The 22,190-nt window shown below is 41.7% G+C and overlaps 1 protein-coding gene and 2 pseudogenes across 2 annotated transcripts in view; 2 read left to right on the top strand and 1 right to left on the bottom strand.

Moving 5' to 3' along the window:
• GCC2 (GRIP and coiled-coil domain containing 2) overlaps nucleotides 1-19,945 on the top strand; it is a 73,654-nt gene extending 53,709 nt beyond the window's left edge. For both annotated transcript variants that reach the window (XM_014589005.2, XM_027772934.1), the window contains 4 exons: nucleotides 4,564-4,758; nucleotides 5,679-5,818; nucleotides 12,526-12,727; nucleotides 19,326-19,945. In XM_014589005.2, the coding sequence (XP_014444491.1) occupies nucleotides 4,564-4,758; nucleotides 5,679-5,818; nucleotides 12,526-12,727; nucleotides 19,326-19,396 (608 nt within the window). In that variant the 3' untranslated portion in view covers nucleotides 19,397-19,945. The remainder of the gene's footprint in view (nucleotides 1-4,563; nucleotides 4,759-5,678; nucleotides 5,819-12,525; nucleotides 12,728-19,325) is intronic.
• LOC106735190 (cell division control protein 42 homolog pseudogene) lies at nucleotides 222-2,069 on the bottom strand (annotated as a pseudogene).
• Nucleotides 8,220-9,623, top strand: LOC102477343 (secretogranin-3 pseudogene; annotated as a pseudogene).
• Nucleotides 19,946-22,190: the final 2,245 nt, after the last annotated feature.

The following is a 22,190-nucleotide window of genomic DNA, read 5'->3' as shown; positions in this document are numbered from 1 at the left end:
CCTGTGCATACGTGCCCAAGATCCTGAGAGGAGAATGGAGGAGAAGGGATTGCGGCGTGGCCATCCCCCCGGGGGGGGGTGATTTCTCACTTTCTGTCTCTCTGTCTCTTGTCTTTCTGGTGAGTGCACACGCCCTATAGCAAAAACCTCTCGAAAAGAAGAGGCAGCTTTCAAAAAGGAGTATGTTATTAAATGAGGCATTTTCTGTACTCCTTCCTAAGGCACCAGGTGGGGAACATGTTTTCTAAACTAGAACTAGGACGTGGAATATGGAATCGATCCATCCTCCTCCCCTGAAGGGCTGTCCACTGGTTAATGAATTTTAAAAACAAGACTAATAAACAAAGTCCACACACACTCCCCCCAAAACATAAGGAAGAAGAAGAAGAAAAAAAAAAAAAAGACAACAACAACAAAAAAAGATGAAGATGTCCCAGATTACTCTCTAGAGTGGAACCAGGGAGCAGCTTCAACAATTCAGATTAGTCTGTTACAGAGTCATCACAAGCATGCCTTGCTTTTAAACAAAACAATAACATTTTTTGAAACAACAAAATAAAAACTAGTACTGATCACTTTTCTGACAGTATACAATTACTCAAAATTAACTGGTATCAGAAGAGGGGAGGGAGTCATACCTATGGGCCTTTTCTCCCAGGAGTGCATGGGGAGAGGTGCAGGGCATTTGTCATTATTGCAAAAACAAACTTTAATTTTTAATCTTTTAGTATGATGCCGACACCAGCTGTGCAGAAGGGCTCTGGAGAGATGCTCATAGCAGCACACACCTGCGGCTCTTCCTGGGTTCTGGAGGCTCCAGGGCAGCCGGTGTTGCTTCATCAGATACATTCCTTAGGCCTTTCTGTGTGAGTGCAGAACATGCCACAGACTTGACAGCTTTCAGGTCACACGCCAGCTTTCCAGCAGTCTCTGGAGTGATGGCTTCTGTTTGTTCTTGGCAAGTTTCTCGGTAGTAGAGGGATCATCTCTGAGATCAGTTTGGGTCCCAACAAGCAAGAAACGAGTCTCTGGACAGTGAGGAGTTATCTCAGGCACCCACTTTTCTTCCACATTTTCAAATGAGGACGGAGAGACCACTGAAAAGCAAACAGAAATACATCTGTTTGTGGATAACTCAGCGGTCGTGATCTGTCATAATCCTCTTGCCCTGCAGTATCAACAAGCCCAAGAGTATATGGCTCTCCACCAGTCATAACTGTGACTGCAGAGTTGTCAAAAACAATTGGTACATATTCAGATGGAAATTTGTTGATTGTGTAGGCTATCAGGAGACATGTTTTACTAACAGCACCATCACCCACAACAGCACACTTAATTGTCTGCATTGCTGAAATAGTTGTGTATCCACTTTAAATATTTCCAATTTGATGCTGACCTCAGCTCCTCCACCTGGGTGTTGGCCTAAAATGGCTTGTCTGAATATTTCAGGAGTCTCCAAATACATACTTTTTCATTGGAAACTTTGGAGAAAGAGCTCGGGGCTTAGAAGTGCTCAAGCAGCACTGACCTTGTAATTTTGCTTGGCCAGGGTAGCTTCATCCCTTCCAGACTTCTGACTAGTTGGAGTTTTAGTTTGACCTCACCCATCCTCCACTCTGCCTCCAGAAGTAGGGGAGTGTCACCGTGGAGTGCTGTATGTCAGTGATGAGCTAGTGTTTTGTTCCCCATGCAAATATTTTTGCTAGAACATTTGCAGCTACAAGTCACTTTTCAGGGTCTAAAACCAACTTCAGGAGAATGTAACATATGCCAAGAGGCAGCAAGGAAGTAATCAGAAAAACAGGTTGCACAAGACACTAATTTAGGAATCTGCAGTAGAATAAGCACAGTAGAATTAGCAAAGTATCAGAAACCCAAGAAAAAGTTTCAGAAAGATCAGCCAGAAGCTCACTATGATCTGAAAGAACAAGGAGGCAACCTCATGAAATAGAAAATGAATGAAATTTGAAGATTAAAATTCTGGCTTAGAATTATGGTCTCTTCACTCTTCACAGACCTAGAAAAGACAATCATAGAACTTGTCTGGAATCATAAAAGACCTCGTATTGCCAAAGCAATCCGGTGCAAGAAGAGTGGAGTGGGTGGCATCTCACTCCCTGACTGCAAAATATACTATAAAGCTGTGATAATCAAAACAGCATGAGCATGGTGTTGGCACAAAGACAGACAGGAGGACCAATGGAATGTAACAGAGACCCCAGAAATAAAACCCAAAACTTACAGCCAACTGATTTTTGACAAAGGATAACAGTCAATCCAGTGGAAAAGGAAAACCTCTTTAGCAAATGATGCTGGGAAAACTGGGTATCTCCCTGCAGAAAGATGAAACTAAATCCCCGTCTTTCCCCATTAACAGAAATTAATTCAAAAGGGATCAAAGATATGAACCTAAGACCCCAGACTAAAAAACTACTGGTGGGAAACACTGGGAGACATGGGGGTAGGCAAAGATTCCTTAAATAAGATCCCCAAAGAATGGGCAATAATCCCTAAAATAGACAAGTGGGATTATGTCAGATTAAGAAGTTTCTGCACAGCAAAGGACACAGTAATTAATGTGAATCAACAACCCTTAGAATGGGAGAATATTTTTGAGACTGTGCCTCAGATAAGGGACTGATAACCAGAATACAAGGGAACTCAAGCAACTTACCCGAAAAAAAAAAAAAAATTATTAACCCAGTTAAAAGATGAAAAATGAGCTGAACAGAAACCTCCCTAAGGAAGACATACGAACAGCCAAAAAGCATATGAGGAAATGTTCAACATCCTTCATCATAAGAGCGAGGCAGATTAAAACCATAATGAGATACCACCTAACCCCTATTAGAATAATGAAGATTAAAAATACAAAAAGTGATTAAGTGTGGGCAGGAATGTGGTGAAAGGGGAATTCTCCTACACTGCTGGTGGGAATGTAAACTGATTCAGCCACTGTGGAGAACAATATGGAGGTTCCTCAAAGATCTACAAATAGAACTACCATGTGATCCAGCAATCTCACTTCTGGGTATCTACCAAAGGACAGGAGAACGCCAGTCAGAAAAGTGCTTGCACATCAATGTTTATTCCAGCATTACTCACAATTGCCAAGACATGGAACCAATCCAGATGTCCACAAACAGATGAATGGATTGAAAAGGTGTGGCATGTATACTCTATGGAATACTCTTCAGCTATAGAAAACAAGATGCTGGCATTTGATAGAAAATAGTTAAATATGAAAGATTATTGCTGAGTGAAGCAAGCCAGGCTTTGAAAGAAAGATATTGCATGTTTCCACTTAATGTATACTGAATATCCACACTTGATGGTAGAGATCGAAATATTGGAGGGCATAAAAGCAATGAAAATAGTTACAGATGCTGAAGACAGTGTGGAATGGCGTGGGGGAGAAGAAAAGAGGATAGAGAAGGATAACAAGAGAACAAATAGGCATGACATTAGTGGGACACAGAAATGGTTTATTACTGTTGGTGATAACATGTATGGTATTCTCAGTTTGACTGGTCTGAGAAGTATTTCATGTTGGGTAAATACTCTGTACAAGCCAAATGATGTATAGTGATCAGATGTTTAAAAAAAAAAGAAGAATGATTAAAAAAGTAAGTAAAATAATAATCTGAATAAAAAGGAAAGCTATTTACTGATAGTGTTGTGTATAGTAATGTCTTTATCTTGACTGATATGCGTGGTGATCATGCTGGGAAAAGATGTTATACACTGTAAAGATATGTGATTAAATGTAATATAAAAATAATAAATAATCGTCTTATTCTTAAAAAAATAAGAGTTTGTGTTAGTAGGGAAAAAGAGAATTATGGTCTAACAAAACTGTAATATCTTGGGCAAAGTCATTAGATTTTTCTAAACATCAAATGTCTTGGGGTTAATGAAGTAATATATTTGAAAGTTCTTAGAAACATCTCAGTTATGCAGATATTAGTCATCAGCACAAGGCTAGCCTTGCCCGGAAAGTCCAGTCAGCTCATTCCCGTTACTGGATTCAGGGCTGTTGTCTGGACCTGACAGTGAGAGCAGGCAGTGCTGGAAACCGATGGGGTGACCCTGTAGGACAATGGTCGAGAAGGCCTGCTGGGCAGACTCCAGCAGATGCGTCCTGTCGGGCAGACTCCAGCAGATGCGTCCTGTCGGGCAGACTCCAGCAGATGCGTCCCGTCAGAGAATGCATGGAGCTCTGAAACACTTACAGAAAAGGCCAGAATCTAGTTTTAGAATTCTACTGTTACCTATTATAGCAACGGGGTAGTCCTCTACCCTAACTTAATAACCTTTTGAGTGTTGTCTTATCTGGTTATCTTAGGTAGCAGTTACTTTATAGCTTCTGCTGAAATGACTAAAGTGGCTAACAGTTCAGTGAAGATACTTTTAGTAGTTCTTCATACACTATTTCTTGTCCTCCAGGTATTTACTTTCCTGACTTTATTGTTTGATATCACTAGGATTCTTTGAATTTTGTCATGTATCTCTATAAAGGCTGGATCCATCAATTTCAATAATCTTATACTTACCCTTCAATAGGCCCAGCTTCTTCACACCAACCTTTGAAGAACCTTCGAGAAAGGAGAAGCACAGACCTCCCTCTCCTAGACATGCACGCTGTCACCCGAGAAGAAGGAGAAGGGATGGAAACAACCGATACTGAGTCGGTGTCTTCTGCCAGCACTTACACACAGTCGTTGGAGCAGCTTCTCAGTTCTCCTGAACCCAAGCTCGGTATGCTACTCTGTCTAAATAGTCTTGTCCTGATTTAATTAGTGTTACTCTTAAGTTACATGCTTTTTTGTGCCACAATAAAATTCCTCTCAATTTTCCACCACCTGTTAAAATGGAAATTGTTCCTACAGTATGAAACAAATCTCTTCTAAAATAAAATACTAGGTCTGCACTTGAGCCAGAAGGAGATTGAAATTCTGTCATCGTATTAGAAAAGTAGGATAAATGGTCCTCTCATCTTTCAAGAAACTTGACATAGCAAAATATAAGCAAATATATATATATATATGTAAATATAGCAAAATTTCAGTTTATTTTAATTCCTAAATGAATATTACTGTTCACAGTTCAGAAGAATCTGTTTGCCATCTTCCCAGGTTTCAGGATCACCTGTGGGGTGGGGCTGCAGGTCATGGTTTCTTGATCATGGAAGCTTCATGGTCAAGAGCAGCAGACCCCGGGATTAAAATCAGCCTTGCAATTTGTGCCAGAATTACTTGGCACCTGAGTCTGTTCCTTCATCTACAAAATTTGAGTAATGATCTCTGTCCCATTATCATAATAGACTTTTATGAGTGCCCATGAGCAATAAATATTAATGTTTTCCTCATTTATAAGTGAAATAGCACAAGTTCTTGAAACATCGACAGGTGGGAAGGAACTAATAAAACAGTCCTGATTAATGTCAAAACTGGGTGGAGCTCATGGAACTTGTATTTAGTTTGATATTCACTTTGTAACACAAGAGTCTGTCTTTGTGTCTACATTTAGCCCGTAACCTTATAATTAGGTATGCTGAATAGGTGAACAGCAGAGAGAGTGGACCTGTATGTCACAGAATGAGATACTTTATTTTTCTTATTTAGAATTTCCATTGATAGTCTGTGATTTTAACAATTCATTCTTGGAACATCTTGCAGAGCCTCCTTCGTGGCATGCTGAATTTACCAAAGAAGAGCTGGTGCAGAAACTCAGTTCCACCACGAAAAGTGCAGATCACTTAAACGGCTTGCTTCGGGAGACAGAGGCAACCAATGCAATCCTCATGGAACAAATTAAGGTGAGGTCACAGAACTGGCCGCTGCAGTGGCACAAGCAAAGGGCACCACTGTGTGGCGGCGGCGGTCAGATGAGAGACCTGAGTTCAGTTCCCAGACCAGAGCTTAAGTTCTTGAAGCTCTATTGCAGTGTGAGAGAATTTGGTTCAGTGTCTTAATAAGGCTCACAGGCAGTCTTTTTTTAGGCTATTATTTTTAGAAGACCCATAATGTGGACTGTGGAGGGTTTGTCTTTAGTCAGTGAAACACAAACAGCATTATTTACCTGATGCAAATACTTTGGCATAAAGTTTTAAAGTCTGACAGAGTTTAGTTATTTCAATTTGTCTAGAAATGTCTCATGAGAGAGACACATTTTTTGATAACCTTTTGATTACCGTTACAGCATTACTTTTTTTTTTATGGAAAAGTCTCTATACAACTAAAAAATATAAAAAATATATTGTGAAAATGACAACGAATGAAATTTTTAAATAATATTTAAATGGCATATTAGATGGTAGAAATGTACCATTAATTTTTTTAATCTGGGTTTTTTTTGATGAATCAGGAAGCATAGAGGTTTTAAATAATGAGCTATAAGGTGGGCTCAGAGAGAACTAGGCAGTTGTCCCTAGGCTCTCCATGAGTCCATGTTTAATGTTGGATTTATGTTTTTTATACCAATTTAGATGTATAGCATTGTTTATTAAATTGATTGTCATGGGTAATTTGACTTAGATTAGTTTTATGGAATTTATTTAAATTACATATTTTAACAATTTACTTTCGATCTTCGCCATGGCCAGAAGTACTATATAGCTTAACAATTTTGATATTGGCTACTTAGCATGTAATTTTGTCAACTATTTCTTGCTTTTGATTAATTTTGGTTTTGTTTCATGGTTGGGATAGCAGATCAGAAAACCAACTAGTTGGGTTTTTTATAGAAAATGGAGATTTTTACACAGTTAAATGATTAGATTATTAGAAACCTGTATTTATAAGAGTACTTTTTTTTTTTGGAGAGGTTTTTGCTATAGGGCGCATGCACTCACCAGACAGAGAGATACAGAGATAGAGACAAAAAGCTAGAAATCACCCCCCACGGGGGATGGTCACACCGCAATCCCTTCTCCTCCATTCTCATCTCGGGATCTTGGGCACGCACTCACATGCGCCCGGCGTGAGTTTTAAGCCACCAGGTCTGGGACTCGAACCACGATCGACTACATGGGAGTCCAGCAACATAGCCATTACGCTAACTGCTGGTCCCAAGAGTACATCTTTTGTGAGTACATGTGTGTGACTTTTTATAAAGACATAACACATTAGGATTATAGGCATTTGCAAAAAGCTTTTAAAAAAGCATCAAAACAATTACTCCTGGACAGTAAGACTTGAACCAACCATAGTTAAAGATCTGACAAGAGTTTATAACTGAAAAAGAAATTTGGCTATATCTGTGACGGAGACCAATTTAGCATAATAACCACAATATGATTGATCACATAAATTTTTTGGAATCTCAATTTATTTTGGCACATATTACATGTGTAAATATACACATAAGCACACATATATATAACATGTCTGTGCACATAATTCAAATGAAATGTAAAGAAAATATAAATTTTTCAATTTCACAATATTTCCCCTATCATTTAACATATTAAAATAAGTCTAATTTGTTCTAACATCTCTTTTGTATGTGTCAGGGCCCTCTGTAAACATCCAAAAGTTGCTTTAAGATAAAATAATTTAGAATTCAATTTTGGAGAAACCTTGTCAAATGTAGTAAAAAGTTTAAATACTTAACTGTCAGCAGAAAATGAAAGTTAAATGTTCTCCAAGCACCTTAGAGATGAAAAAAAAGGGTTAACTCACTGTCTGTTGTCACCAAAACTAAAAACAGAATACATGGCAGACTGTAGCATCCAGATACGACACCCAGAGATAGCAGTGAAACAACCCAAAGACCAGCATACGGATCACACATAAAATTTCCCTTAGAAGATTTGGGCTTTATCACTTTTAGTCATTAGTCCTATAACTGAACCTTAAAAGAGCCAAAAGTTGGACTTTAGGAAAATCAATCTTATTTAATAGCACTTAAAACTTTTTTTTGACCATTTTACTATGATTGTGAGAATCAAAATATTAGAGAAGGCTAGTCATTAATTCATTTTTCATGTTGGTCAGATATCTACTATGTAACATATATAAATATCAGCTGTTTTATTAATTTAGCCATATTGAGAGAATTTCTGTCTGATCAATAAGCCCAGAACAAACTGTATGTTAGAATTGTGAAGATCTTAATTTACTCCTTAGTGGTACAAAGCTTCCTCCCCTCCCCCCCACTCTCCCCCCTGCACCCCCAGCCCAGGCTCTTCCTGTTTTTACCCCGTCTTTTCATTCGTAATGAAAGCTGCAGCCCAGAGCCTGGCTGTTTCTGAAGCCAATCTTTGGACTGGCACTTGGATCCTGGTGTTGGTGCTCCACAGCAGCCCTGTCCAAACTTTTCCGAAACCCGGAGGCAGCCAAGAGAAGTTTCTACGTAAAGAGAATTAAGTGCAGAAAGACTTTTGAATGAACAGATTGCTGAAGCAGAAACAGACAAGATTTAAAAAAAAAAAATACTCTCCAGAAACCAAACCAGGTGAAAGCAGGTATTCTTTTGTTGATAGCTTGAGCCTGCTAAAGGCAATAACAGAAAAGGAAAAAAATGAGAAGGAAAGACAGTCCATAAGAAGCTCCCCATTTGATATAAATTGAACGTGGAAGATGTTGATTTAACCAAGTGTCAAGGACTGGTTCATGATTATGATTCAACTACGAGTGGATTGGATCATAAGTTTCAAGATGATCCGGATGGCCTTCATCAGCTAGATAGAACACCTTTAACTGCTGAAGACATTGTCCATAAAATCGCTACCAGCATTTATGAGGAAAATGACAGAGGAGTGTTTGACAAGATTGTTTCTAAGCTGCTGAATCTTGGCCTCATCACAGAAAGCCAGGCACATACACTGGAAGATGAAGTAGCACGTTTTACAAAAATTAGTCTTAAAAGAAGCCAACAATTATGAGGAGGAGCCCAATAAACCCACGAGCAAGTCTGAGAATCAGGCTGGAAAAATACCAGAAAAAGGGACCCCAACGGCAGCAATTCAAGATGAGAGTTTGCAAAAGAGAGAAACACTGATAACTATGATGAAGACTCTGATATTTTGTGAAGATGATGGTGAAGTATGGCACGGCATCTCCAGAAAAAGGTATTGCCTACCTTGAAAACTTGGATGAAATGATTGCCCTTCAGACCAAGAACAAGCTGGAAATAAATGCTACTGACAATAAAAGCAAACTTTCCCCAGTGCCGTTAGAGAAGAGTCACGATGAAACACAATACCAAGGAGGAAGCTGCTAAGATGGAGAAGAGATATGGAATCTTGAAGGATTCCACAGAAGAGGGTAACTCCAACCCAGGAGGAAAGACAGGAACACCCAGGGGGGGAAAAATGGAAGCTATCTGAATAAATATTGAATGGTGGAAGAAATATGACAAAAAAGGAAATAAAGAAGATTATGACCTTTCAAAGATGAAAGACCCCGTCAGCCAGCAAGCTGCTGCCTACAGGCAGAAAGGCGTCCTCAACGAAGAGGAAGCCAGCCTGGCAGCTTGGCCGCAGACCTGGGGTCTTTCAAGGGTGTGGGAAAACAAGATGGCGTACAACACTTCAGTCCCGTGATGGAAGTTTTTGACCCAAGGATCACTAGAACATGCTGAATTTACAATAATTAACCTTTTAGAAGTAGTTAAAACATAGCTCTCTTGCCATAAAACTACCTGAAAAGTAAAGATATAGGTAAGCTGGGAGAAAGGCAAAGCACTTGTGGAGATCTTTACTTAGTAAACTTCTCTTTATATTAAACTGGCTTATTTAAGTCACATGAGCTTGAAAAGCATTTAAATTCATTTGTACGAACGCTCTGTTTAGAAATGGAATGGAATTCTTTAACGCTTTTTATCACACAGACGTATAACATGTAACATATATGCATATACACACATAGAGAAACAAGAGATTTTATAGTTTTTTGAAAAGTTTTTTATGCTTTTCTCCTCTCCAAAACGAGAAAAGTCTTTGCAGATCCCTGCATCAAACGGAGGATCTCAGAGTTGTCTTGATTAGCTCCCCCCGGCTCCCTCAGCCTTGTCAGACAGTGCTTATCTCCACGCTCCTTGCAAAGAACTAAACTGGTCATTTTTTTCCACTTGTCTAGAGGAGAAACTCCTTAATGCTGTGACTGATATAACCGGATTTTTTTTCGTCTGTCAACCATGAATAATTTGCTTTTACTTTCGTATATACCCTTAATCACAAATGTCTTAGCATTACTTTCTAATTATTAATTTTGCCATTAATTGCTCTAACCCTCATGTTTACGTAGTAGGTAAAACAAGGTAGAAAGTGTATATTTTAAACCACACATTTACAGATACAGGATGATTACAGGAGAGAATCGTACGCGGGTTAATTGCCAGGGGGCAGGTGTCCCGATTAGACAGGAGGGGTACTCCCAGGAGGCAGGGGTCACGCAGCAATCCCTGTGTCCGTTTTGTCCCTACTAGTGGCGTTTAGGGCATGCATACATAGGCCTTTCCAAGGAGCACGCGAAGGCTGGGTTTCTTTAAGCAGTGCCCTGAACAGCTGCACTGTGTTGGCTTAAGTCGCACATTTAAACTGACACATTTTGCACTGTAAGAAACTTTAGGGACCTACCAGGGATGTATTTATAAATATGTGGAATTTTTTCCAATATTTTTAAATAGACTCTAATTTGCCAGAAGGTTTTATTTTTGAAGACCAGTTTAATTGATGTGTGGCCTTTTAAACTCAGCACGTTTTTTAATTACTGATTTTTTTTTTTTTTTTTGAGAAATTTTTGTCATGGGGAGTGAGCACTCATCAGAGAAATACAAAGAGACAGAGACAAAAAGAGAGAAGCCGCCCCCTCAGGATAGATGGCCATGTCACAGTCCCTTCTCTACACTTTTCTCGGGATTTGGGGTATGCACCCATCGCACCTGCATGAGTTTAAGCCACCTGGTCCAGGACTTGAATCGCAGTCGACTACGTGGGAGTCCAGGATGTAACCATTATGCCGTCTGCTGGTCCCTGTTAGTTACTGATTTTAAGGTGGTGCCCATTAATGAAGGCAAAGGAACCATTTTTAACATTTGTAATTTAGCATGGATATTGCTCAGATATTGTTTAACAAGCAGCAACCCAGTTTGACCTGTAGGTGTATTTTGAATGATTCTGAGTCTTTTATCTAGCTAGCTTTTTGCTCTGGGCAGGCAGGTAACAAACAAAAACTTTGGTTGAACTTTTTTATGTCACTTGGGCCTATCATTTATTTTTTTATAGAGTCTAAAATGATAAAATAGAATTAAATCTTTCATAAGCTTCTGCATATCAATGGGCATCTCTGGATGGACCTAAATTGGGAACCCACAATGTTAATTATGCTTTTTAAAGATTTTGCTTATATAGAATGATCTTCATAATGGCCCTAATCATTTCAAATCACATTACTAAAATCTCACCACTTTTGTAAATATTGGTGCTCCCAGGAAGCACTTTGACCTTTAGCATTAGGAATTCCATCTTTACATACATTTTGAGTCTCTTCAACCCAAGAAAAACCTAAGTGGGAAATAATTTATCCTGGCATTGGCTTTGAGCCCTCCTTTACCAATTTAATCAATGATCTTTTTTCTAAGCATGCAGAAATAAACGCCTAGCTGCTGTGATTGGCTCTAACCTAGCGACCAGCTCAGGAAAACAGCCTACCATGTATAGTTTTGGCTTATCCATAGCAATCAAAGTGTGGGAGTACAGTGGCTGTTTTAGGCCAAAATAGTTGAACAGTCTTTGTTTCACATAATGCTGAAATGAAACTGGAGTGGGTATGGGTCCTTGAATTCTAAAGTCTAAATGGAGCAGAGTTAAGTAAGATCACTCAGGCACTGCTGGTGGCACTGGAATACTTCGCGCAGTTTTAGGTAACAGTGGCAATGCGGCATTAATCACTGATGAGAGCAATTGAAGCAGGTAAATGGGGAAGCAGGCTTCAGACCCCTGGCACGCCTGAGTCTGCTCTGCACTTGGCTGCTGCAGAAAGGCCCACTGTGCCTGGTGCAGGGCCCGGCTATCGGCAGGGTGGTGCTTTCAGTGCTGAGTCATGGTGATGTAGGTGAGCCGCATGAGTCATGGCATTCACCACGTTCCCCTCCCCTGACACTGAGTGTGCAGCTACAGGAAATAGCACTTTCCCACCAGCCGAAAGGTTAAAATATTAACAAATCACTAGCCTAGCCAACTTACTTACATGTTCTGTTTCCACAGATGTATACTTTCATTGCTACTTTTTTAAATGACCCCAAATTTTGAGACCAGAACTGACCTAAACTGACAAAATACAACATACACCAAAAGCAGCAGCAGCTTTATTTCAGCCCACACATGCTCCTCACATACTTTGACTTGCTCCTGTACTGCCTTTTCCGTATCATCCTTTGCCGTTTCTCCACTAGTATTTTACACTGTCTTACATTCCTGGGCTTTTGCTGTGTCCCAAACCCAACTTTTGTTTGGCAGGGCACTGTTTACTGTGATGTCTTAACCGCAAAACATTTTCAAACACATTTCTCTAACACCAGCTGCTAAAAAGTGAAATAAGAAGATTGGAAAGAAACCAGGAGCGGGAGAAGTCTGTAGCTAACCTGGAGTACTTGAAGAACGTCATGCTGCAGTTCATCTTCCTGAAACCGGGCAGCGAGAGGGAGAGGCTCCTCCCCGTCATCGACACCATGCTGCAGCTCAGCCCTGAGGAGAAGGGGAGGCTGGCTGTGATCGCCCAGGGTGAGTGGCAGAGGGGGGCCGGCAACTCTGTCATGTGGCCTCCACTGAACGGTGGTCCTGGCCTGAGCGCTGGTCTGCATGTGTGCTTCCTTACAGCCCCGATGACACCGTGACTTTTAAAATACAGTTTTCAGGGCCACAGGTAGATCCCAGCGATTGAGCTGTTCAAGTCTCAGATCTAATGGCATGCCTTAAATCCTAAGATGAGAATAGAGGAGAAGGGATGGTGGTGTGGCCATCCCCCCAGGGGAGTAATTTCTCACTGTCTCTCTCTGGCAAGCACACGCACCCTATGGCAAAACTGCCCCCAAAAAGAAACAAAAACATATATATGTTATGTATGCAACTTCCAAATTTTATTCATTTGGATTGGTTCTATTATATGTAGCCTATAACTGGATTTGAAAGGCTGATTTTGTTTTTAGGTTTTTGCCATAGGAGGCATGCACTCACCAGAGAGACAGAGACAGAGAGAAGGAAACAGAAATCACCCCCCAGAGGGAATGGCCACATCACGATCCCGTCTCCATTCTCCTCTCAGGATTTTGGCACACATGCACACGCACCCAACATAATTTTCAAGCCACTGGGTCTGGGACTCAGACCAGATTGTCCATGTGGGTCAGTCCAGTGCCTTATCCACACACACGCAAGACAGCGTGTTCTTTTTATTTTTTTTAAGGTTTATCATACTTTTTTTTTTAGAATTATTTTATTTTATTTACTTATTTCTATTTGACCAGAGAGGGACAGAGTGAGAGAGAGCAAGAGAAACAGAAAGTGAGAACGCAGCCACCGGGTCCAGAACTCACACTGTGACTGGCCACGTGAGAGTCCTTCACCACCACACCACCTGCATGTTCTTCAGGCTGCTGGCTGGGACTTTTAACCGTAGTCGGCCATAATGAGCCAGGTTCCTTAATCAAGAGGCTATAGGGCTAGCATATCATTTTTTTTAAATGTGTATTGGCTTGTTCCTGTCCTGCTTCACCCATTTCCCCACTTCCAGATAGTCCAGGGACAGAAAGGCAGTATGACGCAGCACTTGGTCCTCAGTCCACTGTCCAGGTGGATGCCTCTGTAAGGCTCTCCTGGGGTCGAGGTGCGGGTTTTCATATCAGAGAGAGTTAATGCTGTGACATCAGAAACTCCCAAAATGCTTCACGTACAGCTGCTGCGTTGCCTGATTTCATACTGCATCGTAACGATCATTGTGTGGCTTTGTTTTAGTTTTAAAACGCTTTCATTGTTGATATTTAAGAGAGTTGTTTTTTTGGTTTTTGGGGTTTTTTTCTCCATAGGGTACATGCACTCACCAGAAAGACAGACAGAAAATGAGAAATCACTGCCCAGGAGGGATGGCCACGCCTCAATCCATTCTCCTCTCAGGATTTTGGGCATGCACACACACGCATCCCACATGAGTTTTAAGCCAAGATTCAAATCGCAGTCGACCATATGGTAGTCCACTGGTATAACCATTATGACATCTGCTGGTCCCTCCATGTTCCTTGGTAAAATGTGCCACTTACTTGAAGAAATAGGTCATTCGAACTATTGGGTTGTTGGGAAAATGCGTCATGAGTTTTCCGACGACCTAATATAGCACTCCTGTTACGTTCTGGATTTGATACTTTTAACATTGGACTCATTTGAAAGTTCCGTTCTTTCATGAGAACAACAAGGAGAGGCATGCCCTCGGTAGGATTTAGCATGCTACCATTCGCCCCTGGCCTTCGAGCCAGGCAGGAGCGCACACACCTGGTGTGTTCCATGTTGAGCCTAGACTTCGACCCCCAGTCTTCCCCGTGGCCAGCGTTGCAGAGCGGTGTCCTGCCTGTCCCACCCCGGCAAGGCCAGCGCTGTGTGCTTTCCAAGACATCCTTAGTAGGCCCAGCAAACCAGGCACCCCACTCTTGCCTGATTTGCCTCATCTCGGTGGTGGTCTCCAATATGTTGCTCTGTCCACTGCAAATCCTAACTGAACTAAGGTAGAATGGGAATTGTCCTTGGGACCAGCAGATGGTGTACTGGTTACGTCTCTGGACCCCCACATAATCAACCATGGTTCAAGTCCTGGAACCAGTGGCTTAAAACTCAGGCTGGGGGTGCCCAAGGTCCCAAGAGGAGAATGGAGAAGCGATTGTGGCGTGGCCATCCCACTAGGGGGTGATTTCTCCCTTTCAGTCTGTCTCTGTCTCTCTGGTGATTACATGTGCCCTATAGCAAAAAATCTCTCCCAAAAAGACAGACAATTATCCTCAAACTGAGTAGGCGGAGAATCCTCTCTCTCATACGCTTTCTCAGACTCAGCCTGCCCAGGGACCAACTGTTGGTGTAATGGCTATGTCGCTGGACTCCCATGTAGTCAACTGCGGTTCAAGTCCTGGACCCAGTGGCTTAAACACATGCCAGGCACGTGTGCGTATGTGCCCAAGATCCTGAGAAAAAAATGGAGGAGAAGGGATTGTGGCATGGCCATCCCCTCTGGGGGGTGATTTCTTGCTGTCTCTCTCTCTATTTCTGGCGAATGCAAACACCCTATAGCAAAAACCTCTCCAAAAAAAAAAAAAAACTCAGCCTGCCAGACCACCCTCCTTACCCCTGTTTTTAACTCAGGGTTTTGAATCTTTAACAAATTCATGCTGATACATCAGCACCCTTAAGAACTCCTAATCTAGAAGCCTGTCAGGCTCCGTTTTTCTACAGGTACAGTACTGATGGTTTCTTTGAACCTGTTTTCCCACAACACGTATTTCTGATGCTGAGGGAAGAATGTTCTCAAGACTAGTTAGAGATTACTACATAGTAATCTCAGTTCTGCAAACTATAAGAGACTTTTCTGTAGTCACAATAGTGTTTATGTCATAAGACCAAAAATAAAAATACGTCATGTATATTTTTAGTACTATAGTATCCTAAATTACAAGTTTGCTTTTATGCACTGTTTTTAATTCATTTATTTTTAGTCTATCAAAACTAAGCTTTTTTGCTATAGAGTGCATGTGCTTACCAGAGAGACAGAGAAAGAAAGAAAATTAGAAAGCACCTTCCTGGGGGTGGGAGGTGGCCACACCACAATCCCCTCTCCTCTTTTCTCTTCTCAGGATTTTGGGCATGCATGCATACGTGCCCAGTGTGATTTTCAAACCACCAAATCCAAGACTCAAATTGTATGGTCAGCCATGTAGGACCCAGCTCCCTAACCACTATACCACTGGCTGACCCAAGACTAAACATTTTCATATTATAAAATTAGACAAGACTTTCAAGAGGATGCACTATATTTTTTAATTAAAATTAGCATTCATTAGAATAGTATGTATGATCTTAAAATATTAGCATGTCTCATAATCCTCTTTTACAAGCTCAGCATAGGGTCCAGCAGGTGTCACTAGACCTCCACATGGCTGACCGTGGTTCGAGTCCCAGATGCAGTGGCTTGAAAACCACACCAGGTACGTGTGCGTGTGTGCCCAAAATCCCAGGAGGAGAGTGGAGGAAAAGGGATTGTGGTGTGGCCATCCCTCCAGGGGGTGATTTCTCACTTTTCCTCTCACCGTGTCTGTCTCTTCAGTGAGCACATGAGCCCTAAGGCAAAAACCTCTAGTAATAATAAATGAGTGAATGCCCAGCATAATTCCATAGAGTATATGTGGGTGCTTCTCAGTTTACAGTGAGTCTTTAAGGACATCTCTATAGAGCCATCATAATTCAAAATATGGTGTCATCTAAAATGCATTTAACATACCAGCAGGTAGCTTGGTGGTTAAGACAGCTGGATTTCACATGGCCAACTGTGCAGTTCAAGTCCTGGACCTGGCAGCTTGAAAATCATGCTGGATACTTGTGCACATGTGCCCAAAATCCTGAGGGGGGAAGCTGGGGAAGAAGGGACTGCAGCATGGCCATACCTTCTCATGGGGGTGCTTTCTCACTTTGTCTCTCTTTATCTTTAACTCTTTCTGTCTCTCTCCCCCCACCAAGTGCACATACCCTATAGCAATTTCTTATTTAATAATAAATTGTTGTTAAACTGTCATAAAGTTAAAAACTTGTTCATTGGACCCTCTTCATAAGTCCAAATACCCCTTAATGATGAACTTCTTGACTTAACATCGGGTTACATCCTCATAAACCCACTGTAAAGCGAAAATAATGTAAGTTGAAGCATGGTAAGTCCAGGTGTTCCTCAGCTTGTGGTAGTTATATCCCCAGTAGATATTTTGTAAAATCAAAAACAACTATGTTCGGGAACCAGCAGTTGGCGTAATGGCTATGTCGCTGGATTCCCACGTAGTCGACCGCCGTTTGTGTCCCGGACCCGGTGGCTTAGAACTCACGCCGGGCGCGTGTGCGTGCGTGCCCAAGATCCCGAGAGGAGAATGGAGGAGAAGGGATTGCGGCGTGACCATCCCCTCTGGGGGGAGATTTCTCACTTTCTGTCTCTATGTCTCTCTCTGTCTGTCTGGCGAGCGCACGTGCCCTATAGCGAAAACCTCTCAAAAAAAAAAAAAAAAAAAAAAAAACCAACTATGTTGAAACATTACCAGTAGGGGGCTGTGTATACAGAAGTTCATTAGAAACTCAGAACTCCAGACATGCTTTTGCCAAGTTTTATAAACGTATAGGAAAACTACTTACTAAGCTTCAATTATTTGCCCTTTAAAAGTTACTTACTGGGACCAGCAGATGCCGTAATGGTTATGTTGCTGGATTCCCACATGGTTGACCACAGTTTTAGTTCCAGACCTGGCAGCTTGAAACTCAGGCTGGGCACATGTTCATGTGTGCCCAAAACCCCAAGAAGAGAAGGGTTTGCATTGTGGCCATCCCCGCTGGGGGGGGTGATTTCTCACTTCCTGTTTTTCTTTCTCTCCTGGGCAAGTACACATGCCCTGTAGTAAAAATCTCTCAAAAAAAAAAAAAATTTACTTTGGGAACAGCAGATGGTGCAGCAGTTATGTCACTGGACGCCCACATGGCTCACCATGGTTTGAGTCCCAGACCCAGTGGCTCAAAATTCACCCCAGGCCTGTTGGCATGTATGCCCGAGATCCTGGGAGGAGAACAGAGAAGAAGGGATTGTGGCATAGCTATCCCCTGGGAACGATTCTCGCTTTCCCTCTCACTGTGTCTGTCTCTCTTGCGCTCTCTAGCAAGCACATGCACCTCTTTAAAATGGGCCAGCAGGCAGCGTGGTGGTTAAGGTGCTGGACCCACATGGCCGACTGAGGTTTGAGTCCTGTATCTGATAACTTGAAAATCATGCCAGATGTGTGAGAGTATGTTCAAAATCCCAAGACAAGAATGGAGGAGAAAGTATTGTGGCATAACCATCCCTGCAGGAGGGGTGATTTCTCACTTTCTCTGTGTGTCTCTCTGGTGAGCACACACACCCTATAGCAAAGCTTACATGTATATGTCTAAATTACATGATGTTCTTATTGTCAACGATACTTAGTTGTGCTAGGAACTTTATTTTGAAATTATTAGTAGAGAAAGATTGAATGCTCAGGATATCAGTATGTGACATCGAAGCATGGTATGAGAAGGCAGTATTTCAGAATCATGGAGGCATTTCTCATCTGCTTTTTTTTTTTTTTTTTTTTTTTTTTTTTTTTTTTTTTTTTTTTTTTTTTTTTTGAGAGGTTTTTGCTATAGGGCACGTGAGCTCGCTGGAAAGACAAACAGAAAGTGAGAAATCACCCCCGGGAGGATGGCAATCCCTTCTCCTCCATTCTCCTCTCGAGATCCTGGGCACACATGCACATGCACCCACCATGAGTTTAAGCCACCAGGTCCGGGACTCGAACCGTGGTCGACTACATGGGAGTCCAGCGACCTAGCCATTAAGCTAACTCCTGGTCCCAGAAAGTGAGAAATCACCCCCTGGGGGGATGGCCACATGTCAATGTGTTCTCCATTCTCCTCCTAGCATCTTGGGCATGCACGCACATGCGTACAGCTTGAGCCCTGGGTCCAGGACTCGAACCACAGTTGATTATGTGGGAGTCCAGTGATATAACCGTTATGCCATCGGCTGGTCCCTCTCATCTGCTTTTAATACCATTTATTTATAGAGGATCATTTCCGCATAAATTTCATAGCTAGATTTTTTTTTAATTAGGCCATTTGAAGGTTACATTAAAATATGAAACGTCAAAGTAGGTATTATATTGGCACAACTGAGGGAATTCAGTGTCATAGCCTTTAAGAAGAGAAATTTAGAAGAGTTGAGACCAACAGATGGCGTAATGGTTACGTCTCTAGACTCCCATGTGCTTGACTGTGGTTCAAGTCCCTGAACCGGTGGCTTAAAGCAGGCAAATGTGCATGTGGCTCCAGAACCCTGAGAGGAGAAGGGAGGGGAAGGGACTGCAGCGTGGCCCCCACCCCCATCCACTTCCTGTCTCTGTCTCTCCGGCAAGCCCACACGCCCTATACCAAAAACTTCTCTTGAAAAAAAAAAAGTCCTTTGTCTAAAGGAATGACATATCATTAGTGAAAGACATTATTCGCTCATGTTGTGGAATAGTTTTAGAATACACATTTCATTGATAAAATTTAATGTTTGTTTGTTTTTAACTTTCCAAAGGTGAGGAAGAAAATGCTTCCCGTACTTCTGGATGGGCATCCTATCTGCATAGTTGGTCTGGACTTCGGTAGACTGATGGGAAAAAATTCTTTATTAACCAAATAGATTCCACGCGGTAAAATGGGTTTATGTATATTACTCATTCTTTGTCAAAAAGTGTGTGTATATGTTCACATCTACGTATATTTGTACATATACATGACAGATATATTTAAAGACTCTCAGCTTGAAGTAAAGATAAAACAGCGAGACGTTGCTGCCAGCCTCGCCCACTAGCCCACCCACAGAGACGGGCCGCGGTGTCTGGGACCCCGTACACGCTGCCAGGATGGAAAGGCCAGGAGGGAACTCACTTCCCTCTGGAGCCTCAGGACCTGCCCATTTCTCGGCAATACTGTGAATTTTGAAGTTAAACTAAATTTGGCACCATGCCAACTGAAATTCAGGCCCTTAAAATAATGTTTCAAGACTTTTGCAAGGTCAGGCTTTCAGGTCGGTTGTTTTTAATTATAAGTTGTTGAGAAAATCGGGTAATTAGAATATGAAGGAAAATGCTGTATTGATAAATTGACTGTTGCTTATTAAAGAAATACGTGAAGTAAATATGCTGCTGTTAATTATGAGGTTGTTGAGATGCAATTTATTTAGTTACTTGCTTTCAAGTAAACTACTCTTTTTCTTTCTCATGTATATTATCTCAAAACTCATTATATTGGGACCAGTAGGTGGAGTGGTGGTTAAGGTGCTGGATTCCTACATGGCCAACCACTATTCAAGTTCGAATCCCAAACCTGGCAGCTTGAGGTTAAGCCAGGTGCATGTGCACACACGCCCAAAATCCCAGTAGGAGAATGGAGGAGAAGGAGTTGCAGCATGGCCATCCCCCACGGAGGGTGATTTCTTACTGACCCTCCCTCTGTCTCTCTGATGAGCACACACACCTTATGGCAAAAAATATATATATAACTTTAATTACTGACTTAAAAAGAGAAAAAGAGGAAAACCCCGCCTTGTGATCAGAAGCCTGGTGCAGCAGTAGGAACGGATGGATGACTCGTGGTATCTGCCCAGGCTCTGGTGAGGGCACCACGTCTCACAAGTCGCGAGTCTTTGAAAATTCTCTCCATCTCCCGAGTACAAACATGTCACCTCCTTACTGTCCTTGAAACCAGCACTCCGGGTCGGCGTCACTCCAAGAAAAGGGGCTGGAAAGCGGCCTCACAGATGCGTTGACAGTAGCCCCAGCTGCTAGTGTTATTTGCCTGCGATGCCTCTGAGTATATTTTATTCACCAGATCAAAATCCTATCCTTCGATTATAAATCTGAGAATTCTATTTTAATACTTACTTATTAATAAGTCACCGCACGGTATGCTCTCTGGTGTTCTCTTAATCTTCCAATTTGTACTCCAGTTTTCCAGTCACTAATTTTTAATTTAATATAACTGAAACTTGCTGCTGACATGTGGAGTTTGTTCTTATCTCCTGCTCCTCCTGTCTTAGAAGAACAGACCTAACTAGTGAATGTATTCATGAAAATGTATCTATTTCAGAGCTGACTAAGATTTTAGTTTTTTCTCTTCACAAGCTGTGAGTTTGAGTATGCCAGCAGCATACAGTGTAGCTGCAATAGTATTTAAATAAATGTCACTTTGTCTTTGAGTCTGGGCCTTTTGAGATCTATCTAAACTTGTTTTGAAACATAGTTCCTACTTATGAATGTAATAACAAATACCTTTCGCATGATAAAAATTATTACTTTGGTTACAAACGGTGTATCCTTTATTTCAGTAATGAGAGGAAATGTAATGATTATTTTAATATTTCTATTAAATACGTTTAACTGTATATTTTCATGGCTGCTCTCTTTCTGTCGGACATTGTCTCTTTGGGGTTTTAAGCTGGTTTCTAAACTGGAATTACACACTTACACAGTGTGGACCTCCCGTGTCGCGGAGCCTGTGCCGCCTGCCCTGTCCGACTCCGTCATTGCACAAAGCTGGGAGCAATACCAGGCTTGTGTTCGGGCAAGATAGCCATCGGGTTGACTAGAGACAACGCTGCCAGCTGCGTGTGACCTTAGTACAAGGCTCTGATCAGCTAGAGCAGAGATCCTTAACTTCTTTGAAGCTGTGGACTTGACTATAAGGAGGGACAGAGAGGGAAATGGATACCAAAGAAAGGGGAAGCAGCCCAACCACAGAAGGGAGTGGTCAGGGCCACCAGGCCCAGGGTGGACTCTAGTGGAAAGCAGGTCTCCAGCCCTAGTCAAGGCTGGGAATGGGTAGGTGCCATGTCACTCCCTGCTTTCTTAGAGCCCCATTCAGACTGCCTGAGGAGCAGGAATTTATGCACTGTCTCAGTCTCCTGAGCTGCTCTGGGATTTGGGCATCTCGTCTCCAGGGAACATTGGCTTGTACTGCAAAGGTGTAAGATTGAGAATTAAATTCCTTTACACGAACATGAGCAGAATTGTAACAACTAATAGCAACACTTAAAGTTTACTAAGACATATGGTACTTTATTTTTAATAAGTATTGTATATGTATTTGAGGTTTACAGTAGGATATGGGATTCCTAGAGAGAGAGAGACAGCAGCATGTACATGGTACAGTGGTGGCTGTATAGAGAGCACACCACCATCTCACATTATTCCTTCTTTTGTGTGACAAGAATAACCAAAATCTACCTATTTAACAAAAATACCTATTTCTTTTTTTCTTTTTAGGGGGAGAGGTTTTCACTATACGGCGCGTGCACTCACCAGACAGAGAGAGACAGAGATAGAGACAGAAAGCGAGAAATCACCCCCTAGGGGTATGGTCACACCACAATCCCTTCTCCTCCATTCTCCTCTCAGGATCT

This window comes from Tupaia chinensis, unplaced genomic scaffold, assembly GCF_000334495.1.
Source record: "Tupaia chinensis unplaced genomic scaffold, TupChi_1.0 Scaffold000041_1, whole genome shotgun sequence".
Classification (NCBI taxonomy): Eukaryota; Metazoa; Chordata; class Mammalia; order Scandentia; family Tupaiidae; genus Tupaia; species Tupaia belangeri.
This window is presented reverse-complemented; position numbering and strand designations above follow the sequence as displayed.